At 35.1% G+C, this 11,255-nt stretch overlaps 1 protein-coding gene and 1 pseudogene across 1 annotated transcript in view; both read right to left on the bottom strand.

The window, feature by feature from the left end:
- Positions 1 to 225: 225 nt before the first annotated feature.
- The window catches only part of Ack-like (activated Cdc42 kinase-like), a 216,777-nt gene continuing 205,747 nt past the window's right edge, over positions 226 to 11,255 (bottom strand). Inside the window, exon 7 of the mRNA XM_077401487.1 lies at positions 226 to 2,330. Coding sequence (XP_077257613.1) covers positions 1,943 to 2,330 — 388 coding nt within the window. The 3' untranslated portion in view covers positions 226 to 1,942. The remainder of the gene's footprint in view (positions 2,331 to 11,255) is intronic.
- On the bottom strand, positions 2,324 to 11,255 carry LOC143894854 (uncharacterized; annotated as a pseudogene).

Below are 11,255 nucleotides of genomic sequence, written 5' to 3'. Positions count from 1 at the left end.
TCTACCAAGAAGGTAAGTTTGCACCAACGCCCCGATTATTTGCAAGACGCTAATAGGATTTATTTGTTTCAGAAGGATGTCCCTGATGGATCACCGTTGCTGCCTCTCATCCCTGGATCCTCGCTTTACATCGCATACCAGATAGAGGTAATTAAGGATAAAATGATTATATCCTATTTATTTGAAATTTTATTTCAGACTGATGTCCCTGGTGGATCACCGTTGCTGCTTCTCATCCCTGGATCCTCGCTTTACATCGCATACCAGATAGAGGTAAGTAATTATAAAATAATTATGTGATAATTATTTTATGGTTTTGTTGCAGATCGACGCCCGGAATGGATCGCCGTTGCCGTTACCCGTCTCTGGATCCTCGCTTTACCTCGCATACCAGATAAGGGTAAGTCCCGATAATTATGTTTTAATTATGTACTAATTCGCTTCTTTTCTTTCAGGTTCCTGCCTCGGATGGATCGCTGCTCTGTTGCTGCTCTGCTTCCCCGGATCCTCGCTTTACATCGCATACCGGATTGCCGCTGGCCAACGTTGGATCATCGCCGAAGGACAAGGTAAGTAGAAGGTAAGTATCGATAATTTTTTATAATTAATCAGGAGAATTTGTTTCAGAATTAATTAATCTTTAATCCCAGATCATCATTTCAACATTACAGGCCGTTTCACAATTTCATAAAGGTGTCTCACAACGCAAGTTTCTCGCCTCGGTGTGAACGTCGCTTTATTCCAATAAAGTTGCACATTGGTTCGAATTGCGTATTTCGGCTTATTTGTTTAATCGTTACGATGCTTTTATTCCAGATAATTATTCCGATTGGAGGACTCTATGTCCCACGGTTGTTAACTATGATCACGCATTCGGCTATGATCATCACTCTATTATACAATGTTCGTGCGCAGTATTAACGAACGAGTATTCAGTGGTTAAATACAATGATTAATAATGTCCGCACAATATTCCGTATCCGCGTGACCCAATGCCCGTGGTTGTTATATACTCGATAATTGCACTTCCGTTAATTAACAAAGTATCCGAATTTCAACTCGCGTATTGTTGCTTACACTCGATTGTATTTGGCAATTAATTGCCCCTCGCTGTTAGTTAAGACGAGTAATTTAACGCGATAGTACGCGGGAGTTCTCGGTTGTAAAGTATAACGCGTATGCCGATCGTACAGAGTGTGATACGTGTGTTCGCCACGGCTATACCCGAGAGACTGCCTCGAGCGGTCGCTCTCGCTTGGGCTCCCCACTTATGACGGCGCGTTCCCACTCCTCGGAACTTTCTCGATCGTCTATTGTTCGCGGCCGGCACATCTGGCGCGATCCCGCGAAAACACGATGATTTTCACTACCCGCTCGCGTGTCCTTTTGCGCATCTCCCGTTTACGCTCGTTCTAGAAGGTTCCCGTGGAAATTTCCACGCGCAACGCAGTGCGAGAACCTTCCCTCCTTGGCATCGCTGCACCAGGTTTTCACTCGCGATTAATTTTCGACGCGGACGGCGCCGACCCTTGCGCACCTCCCTGGAGATGCTCCCGATGGCGAATATGGGTGTTCTCCCTGTAGAAGATGTCCGGGTGACGTCGATGTCGTTGGCCGTTGACGCCGATTCTCTGGCGAGGTTTTTCGGGACCTGGTATCGCCGCTCCGGGCCACTTTTCCCGTAGATGGTGCGTTTCCTGGAGATCTCCGCCGGAGCTCGACGTCGACCTTCTTGGCGGGTGTCCCAGGACCTCTCGCGACGGATTACGTCGTTTGTTCCCGGAGAAGATGCGTTTCCCGGGGATCTCGTCTGGCCTTGACGCCGACCCCCTGGGAGGGTGTCCCAGGTCCTAGTAAGACCCTTGGATGGCTGAGTTCCTGGCGAAAATGTGTTTCGCCGGGAGTTTGCCGGACGATGGCGCCGACCCCCTGGGAGGGTGTCCTAGGTCCTGGTAAGACCGTTGAATGGCTGAGTCCCTGGCGAAAATGTGTTTCGCCGGAAGTTCGCCGGACGATGGCGCCGACCCCCTGGGCGGGCATCCCAGGTCCTGGTAAGACCGTTGGGCGATCTTGTTCTCGAAGTCGGTGCCCTTTTCGGGGACCTTACTCCGTCGGTAAATTTGACATCGCACACTCGTGCGCCAGGTCCGCGGAGTGGTCCTCTGGCCCATTGCCTCTGTAGGTCACTACGGCTTGGGTGTCTCATGTTGCCGATTGTCGCCTTCGTTCCCTCAGTCGGTATCCTCTCCGTCGAGCATGCTCGTCGGATCGTTTCCGGCCTCGCCCCCAAAGCGCGCGGTCGCAGCGTCACCATGAAGCGCCGCCACGCCCTGCCAAGGGCAAAGGATTGAGGAGGAGAAGATCATGTCAAGTTGTTGGGGGTGAGCACCCCACCAAACTTCGGCAAGAGCTGTCATGACGCTTAAAGCCTTTCTGAATTTGCTAATGATGTAAGAAAAATGAGGTTTGCCACATAACCTGGGGTCCAATAATATACCCAAAAACCTTACCACATCACAGTACTGGATTGGGTGGTCCATGACGATGATGTCGGGAATAAATATTGGAAGTTTTTTTTTGTGCGTGAATATCATTGACTGCGACTTGGTGAATGAGAGTGAGAGACCCTTGCTGAGCAGGAACTCAGATATTTCTTGGATTGATTCGTTAATCGAGTGGATGGCTTCCTCCAAGTTTTTATTCGTAGAGTATATGACTACGTCGTCCGCGTATAGAAAAATCCTGCAGTTTGAGTTGATTAATTTAACTATTTCTTTGATGTAGATGTTGAAGAGAATAGGACTTAAAACTGAACCTTGAGGAGTGCCTTTTCTTGCGTATAACGGGCCAACTTTCAAACCGTTCAGAGTGTAAAAAATAAGTCTGTTGCCGATTAAATTTGGGATGAATTTGCGGAAGCGTGCTGGAACCAGTGATGTGAATCCGGCCCGGTTTTTCGCGCATGCGCCCCCCTCCACTGCGCACACAGAGTGACGCTCGGTCTATCGGTGTGTCGCCAGCGCTCGGCAGTGCCGAGCGAGAGGGAGAATATTACTCCCTCCTTGTCGCTCTCACTTAGCTCGCGCGATCGACGATGTTATTACGCTGGAAATGCTTTCTCGGTATCTCGGCGTGAATCTGAGTTGCCGTTGCACGATAATCAAAGAACGATCTTTGGAATAATGTAGAGATGTAAAAATAATTAATAAACATAAAAAAATTGTAGTAAAAAATTATGTTGATCTTTCTTGCAGAAATTTTCATGCTTTGACCTATATGATCCTATTTTTTTGACAATTTCTTTCCGAAAAAAATTCCGTAAAAGAGAAGACACGTATTTTTTTGTTTGGCCTACAATTAATATTTCCGAGTGTAATATTTGTAAGAAATTGAATTTGTCGGTAACTGTTACTTGTAAGTTAATTAATATCTTGCAAATATTTTTAATTTTATATATACGTACGGGGTATTTTCGTTAACAAATATATTTATATAAAAACTATATTTTATATATTTATTTATGTCGAATAATGATACACATTTAATAATGATTCACATTATTTAGTTGCACATTTCGGGCCGATTCCCGAGGCGACGCCGACGCCTTTTGTACCCCCATTACCGCTCGAGGCTCAGCGGCCGAGCCGCCGATCGCTCACGTGACGCGTAATCTCAGGCGAAGTATTCTCGCTATTTGTAGAATAAATTTCAATCTACTTTTGTTTTATATGATTCACGCTTGTTGAAGTATAAAAAATTGAAATTTATACATGTAATATGTGTATATAATGTATGTGAGGTACAAGAGGGTGGCAGTGTGGTCTTGTGGTAAAGCGCCAGACTCGTAATCCCGAGGATCCGGGTTCGAGTCCACCTGACCACAGAAATTTTTATATTCCAAACTGCCACCCGCCGCACGAGTGGGGCTCGTGCGGAGAAACTGGGCTATCTTTCGGAGGAGACATGGAGAAATTAAATGTACTTCTTTGTATTTAGAAGTAGAAGAAACTTCATATAAAGCTCTTTCTCCAGTGCCAATGCTCGCTCTTGGCATTTCTGATACAGTTGTCTTTCTATCTGGTCTAGTTCAAAAATTAAATTAAATTAAATTAAATTTGAAATTGGTCGTCAAGCTAGGGGAGCTTGAGTTTTTTTTTTTTTTTTTTTTTTTAATTTTTTATACTTTAACAAGCGGCGTTTTTATTAAAAATTACTAAATTATATTAAAAAAAAAAAAACTCCCAAGCTCCCCAAGCTTAACGACCAATTTCAAATTTAATTTCTGAACAAGACCAGATAGATGCATATAGAGGATGCCAAATACTTTATCAATCACTTGGAAGATAGCCCAGTTTCTCCGCACGATCATTCTAAATTCAAATCAAAACTTAAGCAATGATTTTTTCTGTAAGCACCTTACATTGTAAACTAAACAGTCTTGGTAACTCTTAACACACAGTTATCATTATACCTATTGTCTATGAATTACAAAAACAACTTTAAAATTTTATCAGTCTCTAAAATTCAATCAGTCTCAAAATTTCAACTTTGGACGCGAAATTATCAAACTCAATAATTTCACTTTACAACCTTAAAATATATATTTAAAAAACGTGTGTTTCTAAAATCATTTTGCAATCTAATTTTATAGTGTTTTAGCCTATCACATGCGTCAAATTTAATTCTGTAATGAAAATATTATATTACTCACCTCTTATCGAAACTACCAGTAAAATTACAGTGAATAAGTAGAAAATCTTGCAGAGCGCAGTGTCTTTACATGGATGGCCGGAACGAACTAACAGCGCATTCGCGAGGGGTATTTCTATATATATACACATATACATTTTCCAAACTACTGCGCGCCGATTAATTAAATCGAGTCGATTTAATTCCGGGGAGGGAAGGGTTTTTAATTCTAACAATTATGGTGTTTTAAGTCCGAAAATTTAATCGGCGCGCAGTAGTTTGGAAAATTTATGTGTATATATGGTATATAGTATATAGTATATATGTATACACAAACTCTAATATAAGGCTGCCAAAAAGACCTAGGCTTGGATCGCATGGCTTTGTTTCTAATTGATATAAATCTTAAATTGTATATAAAATAGAGGTAAAGAGAAGACTGAAGAATATAATAAAATTAGAAACAGCCCAATATCTTAGAATTTGCGGAAGTTAGAGCAACCACAAACATTTCATCAAAAATTCTAAATTTTATTAAAAAAAAGCAGTTTTACCAATCATCGCCAAATTCAATCCCACCTTCTTTACATGATACTCTATCAATTACAAAAAATGCATCCCGATATCTCAACACACGGACATTTTGTACAGAAGTGATTTTTCGACGTTTTATATTAGAACATTCTAACACTTGCCAAAGATACCTGAAAACAAATTTTTTTCACGAAAGCAAAAAGTTTAATATATTTGCAACTTATATTTTATTATAAATCATAATGTATATTTAATATTAATAGAATTAAAGATACGCTGAAAGAAGGAAAAGGGAGCTGAAATAATTTCAAGAAAACAAATAATGACTCAAAATAAGATATTTAATTTGGCAGAATTATTAAAGAAAACCAACATTCGTTGCAAGGGTAAGGAAAACTGCCAAAAACCTTACCAGTTTTCATTAAAAAAAAAAAAAAAAAAAAAATACATTTCTAAAAGTACAAAATACATTTCTATACAATATTGTAATAAATTAACATAAGTAGAAAAATTTTCAAATTAATACAGAAAAATAGCACATTTAGTAATAAATATAAAATTATTTGTAATCAACATGTTACAATAAATTTTTAAAACATGTTCAATAACAGATATAAAAAATAATTTACAAAATAAAATATTGCATCTTTGGCTTTTATCACACACTTATTACTATTTTATCACATTTTTATCACATATTTTATTAAAAATATATAGATAATATATGAAAAATAAACTCTGAAAAACAAAATAAACATTTAATATGTGTAGTAATTAAACGCTGAAAAATAAAATAAAAATTAATAATAATGTGCAGCATGCAGAAAGAAAATAGAGGTTAGATGGGCTAGATGTAAAAATTCAAAAGTATTATGCAAAATAATACAAAAAATATTAAGCATTATCAGATGTGCATTGGTTCTTGTATAAATTTTGCGTATTATGCAGTTCAAAATGCCTCGCGTCAGGTTCAAAGTTCATACAATTAATGTTTTTAGCTTGAAGACTTGATCGAATTACACAAATTGAAGAAAGAGTATTATTACACAATCGATTTCTTTTCTTACTTTTTACATCTGTAACAATAGAAAATATTCTTTTAGCCTCGGCATTGGAATGAGGAAAACAAAGGACTATTTCAATTAATGATTCTAAATTTGGAAACAACTTTTTCCCGTCAAAATTTTTACATTGTAATATATTATTCCACATTTCATCTATTTGTAAAGAAGCTAACTGTATTTTTGTTGTTTGTCAAAACTTGATGGTAATATGTCCCACTCGAAAACTAAATCTGATATGTTAACATGTTCTACTTGCTTAGCAATATGAGTTAAATATTTAATTTTATTTCTACCTTCTCTTTATAAAGAGCAATTTTAGGATCTAGAAAACTTAACTGTTTAAAAAATTCATCGTTATAAGGTAGACGCTTTAGCATTTCTCGAACTGCCGTAACATAGAAGTCCAAACATTTCAATTTAATTTCTTGCGCGCATTCCAAAGATAATGTTTCTAAAAAACTATCACATTCCGGTCTTATACGTATGTTATCTATATGTTGTACATTATTATCTAAATCTAAAATTGAAATATTTTCTACATTATCGTACTTTAAAAAATTGTCGGCTAATTGACGAATTACTTGTTGACTGCTTTCGTATAATTTATGGATTAAAATGTTACGCAATTGAAATAGTGCGTTAAAATTATTAAAATAATTTAATGCGTATTTGAGAAACAACAAATATGTTTTAATGGAATTATCATTTAAATATTGTAATATATTTTCCGCGGATTTTAATTTATCTTCTACTGTTGCTAACAAAAAATAACTTTTCAAAATTTCCCAATTTTCTAAGAGTCTAACAACACACTTTTGTAAACAAAGCCATCTAGTTTCTGAAAATTTTAATATTTTTTTTCGTTTAATTTGAAAAAAAATTTGGAATTCACCCAATATTGCACATCTCTTCGCACTGCCCGAAATATAAGTGGCAACTCCTCTAATCAAATCTTCACAAGAAGAAGGTAACTTTTTGCAAGCTTTACTGGCTACAATCGCAAATGAATGGCAAATACAATTCAGTGTTACTAAATTTGGAACATCTTCCTTAAAACGACTCATAAAAGAATTTTTGCGTCCAATCATAACTGACGCATTATCGGATGCCATTCCAACAATATTTTTTATAGGTATATGTTTTTCTTCTAAGCATTTTTAAATTCTTCAAAAATTTTATTCGCGGACTAATCTCCCGCGAAAAACGATTTAATATGAATATAACTAAAATCATATTAAATCATATTAAATTTGGGTAAAATTCAAATTAATTCCAGATTTTATATTAAAATTATATTTGTTTAAATACAGTTTTAATTTGCACTTATTAAAATCAGTTATGTAGATTAAATATGATCCACAATAAAATAGGGCTTTAATTAAAATTTAATTAGATCACTTATGTGGATCATATAACACTTCGAATCAAATATGGTTTTAATTTGTATTTAATAAGATAACTTATGTGGATTATATATGATCCAGAACCATACATGATGCAGAATATTTATATATAAGACTTTAATAAAAAGTTAATGTGTTCTGTATGCGACTTTTACTCGATTCAATTGCGGCTTTAACCCAAAGGGCCTAGCGGAGTAAGCATGTGAAATCGGCCCTTGATCATACAGAACTGACATTAATGTCACAAGTTAGTACCAATATGATAAAACTTTCCACCAAATATTATTTTAAAAAATTAATTTTTTTAGAAGTTATGCAGGGAGAAAGTAAAATAAAGAAATATATTTTTCTCGAAAACCACTTGACCGATCTTGATGAAAAAAATATATGTTATGTAGACTAATAAAACTAATTATCAAAAAAAATGTCCAAAATGTTTGCCAAAAAAAGACAAAAAAAAAATATTTGAATTTTTAAATATTTTTTTTAAGGTGATATTTTCGAGGTACTTCTTTGAAATTTTTACGAAAATTTCTCTTAAAATGTCCACTATAACATATATTTTTTTCAATTTTTTTTAAATGGTGGAACATAGTTAAAAATACGAAAATCGTAAGCGTTGCGTCACTCCGGCGCACAGTGCAGTGCCATTCCGCGTTGCGGGTGTTCGATGTAACTTTACTAGCACATATGTACGTCTGGAATTAGCCTATAATATGTATAATTTTTAATTTTTATAGTTTCCAGAGTTTACCACGTGGAGGTTGCAGTACAGTTTTAAACTCCTTATTGGGGTGCTTTTTTAACGTGAGTCCCCTCGCCTTTCACTACGTTTCCGTAAAATCAGGGTGCTTTTTTAACGTCAGTCTCTTCGCCTCTCACTACGTTTCCGTAAAATCGGGGTGCTTTTTTAACGTGAGTCTCCTCGCCTTTCACTACGTTTCCGTAAAATCAGGGTTCTTTTTTAACGTGAGTCCCTTTGCTTTTCACTACGTTTCCGTAAAATCGGGGTGCTTTTTGAATGTAAGACCCCTCGTCTCTCATTACACCCTACACCTACGATTTATTTAATCTTCTTCACTATCACTGTTTATTACTGGACTGTTATTTGTTTTCTTAAACAGATCGCTAATGGGCTACAAACAATTGGATGCTGCTGTCATATTGCTGCAATTATATATTATCTATTTCATGCAAGATATTTAGCGAAAATTTTGAAACCAGCAGAAATACTGAGCGATCTGTTTAAAAAAACAAATAACATTCCAGTAATAGACAGTGATAGTGAAGAAGATTAAATAAAATCGTAGGTGTAAGGCGTAATGAGAAGCGAGAGGTCTTACATTCAAAAAGCACCCCGATTTTACGGAAACGTAGTGAGAGGCGAAGGGACTCACGTTAAAAAAGCACCCTGATTTTACGGAAACGTAGTGAAAGGCGAGAGGACTCACGTTAAAAAAGCACCCCGATTTTACGGAAATATAGTGAGAGGCGAGGGGACTCACGTTAAAAAAGCCCCCAATAAGGAGTTTAAAACCGTACTGCAACCTCCACGTAGTAAACTCTGGAAACTATAAAAATTAAAAGTATACATATTATAAGCTAATTGGCAGACGTACATATGTGCTAGTAAAGTTACATCGAACACCCGCAACGCGGAATGGCACTGCACTGGTGCGCCGGAGTGACGCGACGCTTACAATTTTCGTATTTTTAACTATGTTCCACCATTTAAAAAAAATTGAAAAAAATATATGTTATAGTGGACACTTTAAGAGAAATTTTCGTAAAAATTTCAAAGAAGTACCTAAAAAATATCACCCTAAAAAAATATTAAAAAGTTCAAATATTTTTTTTGGTCTTTTTTTTGACAAACATTTTGGACATTTTTTTTGTTAATTAGTTTTATTAGTCTACATAACATATATTTTTTTCATCAAGATCGGTCAAGTGGTTTTCGAGAAAAATACATTTCTTTATTTTACTTTCTCCCTGCATAACTTCTAAAAAAGTGGATTTTTTAAAATAATGTTTGGTGGAAAGTTTTATCATATTGGTACTAACTTGTGACATTAATGTCAGCTCTGTATGATCAAGGGCCAATTTCACATGCTTATTCCGCTAGGCCCTTTGGTTTTAATTTGATTCTTATTAAAACGTAATTTTGTTTAAATAATGTTTAAATAATATTTGCGGTAAAATTTGTTTCTTTATTTGTCGAACTTAACATGTAAAATATTTGATTCAAATTAAAAAAAAAAATAATATAGTCATATAAGATTATATATGATCAGATCAGAATATTGCATCTCAAAGTATCCGATAGATGGCATTCGATGTGATCTGTTTCTCGTAATTAAAATTTGACAAAGAGTGTTATAAGATAACGGTATCAAGAAGATACGACACTGTCTCGGAACGACACAATTTTTGTATCAGTTATATCGTGAAGTCCACTCTTATAATAAAGTAGCACGCTTAAAAAATAAAATTTTATATAATCTTGTTTAAGTTTAAATTGGTATAACTTTAAATTTAAAACAAAATTATATAAAATTCTAATAAGATCAAATAACATTTATATATGACAAATTTGACTTATATGACTTATATGACTTATATGATTATATTTGACTTATATATGATTATATTTGACTTATATGATTATATTTAACAAATTAATTTTGAATTTATTACCATATTTAATCCACATTTGGCAAATTAAAACCATATTAACTCTGCATTTCTTTTGGTCTGTGCGGCTTTTAACAAAGCAAGGTCCAGTTTAATCCATATATAAATTAAATAAGATGGGGTACTTTAATTTGATTTAAATATGACATATTTAAATTATAATTGATTTGCATATTCGATTCTAATAAGATTCTTAATAAATTCATATAAGCTTTTAATATGGTTTTAATACAATCGTTTTTCGCGGGCTCTTGCATCTAAAGATAATAATTCTAATAATTGAGTTGTAATTTTTTTATTCAAAGGTGATACATATCGAACAAGAAGGCACATTAATTTAGTATCTGAGATACCCGTACTCTCATCTATTAGAATAGAAAATTTACAAGTTTTTAAATGGTTTACTACTGTTTCAATTTCCCGTTTTGCAGTGACATTTTTAACAATATTTGCGCACTTATTTCGAGCTAGTGAAAAATCTTGCAGAACTTTGGGATCTTTAAAAATGTCTTTTAACAAAAGTGATAAATGATCCACGCATTGAAAGGCTATATTATGCTCGGAAAAAAGTTGCTAATTTAATTTCTGCGCGTTTGACGTTATCTTTATGTGACAAACTATTTTCGGTATCAATATTATCAGCAGTCTTATAATTACAAGATTTTATGTTCTCGATATGTCTGACCGTTTGTGAATGTTCAACTAAATTTGTTCTGCAACATCTGATAGTTTTATTGCATGCAATACAAAGCGCTTTATTTTCTGCAGAATTAGGAGCTAACCATCCTTTAAACATATTTTCATCTAGCCAAGCATTTTGAAATTCTCTACTTCTACGTTTCTTAATAGCTCCTTGACCAACAGAATCCAT

The sequence above is a fragment of the Temnothorax americanus genome, unplaced genomic scaffold (assembly GCF_048541705.1).
Source record: "Temnothorax americanus isolate GAGA-0224 unplaced genomic scaffold, ASM4854170v1 Scaffold144, whole genome shotgun sequence".
Classification (NCBI taxonomy): domain Eukaryota; kingdom Metazoa; phylum Arthropoda; class Insecta; order Hymenoptera; family Formicidae; genus Temnothorax; species Temnothorax americanus.
Note: the sequence above shows the minus strand (reverse complement) of the source record. Positions and strands in the feature narration are given on the sequence as shown.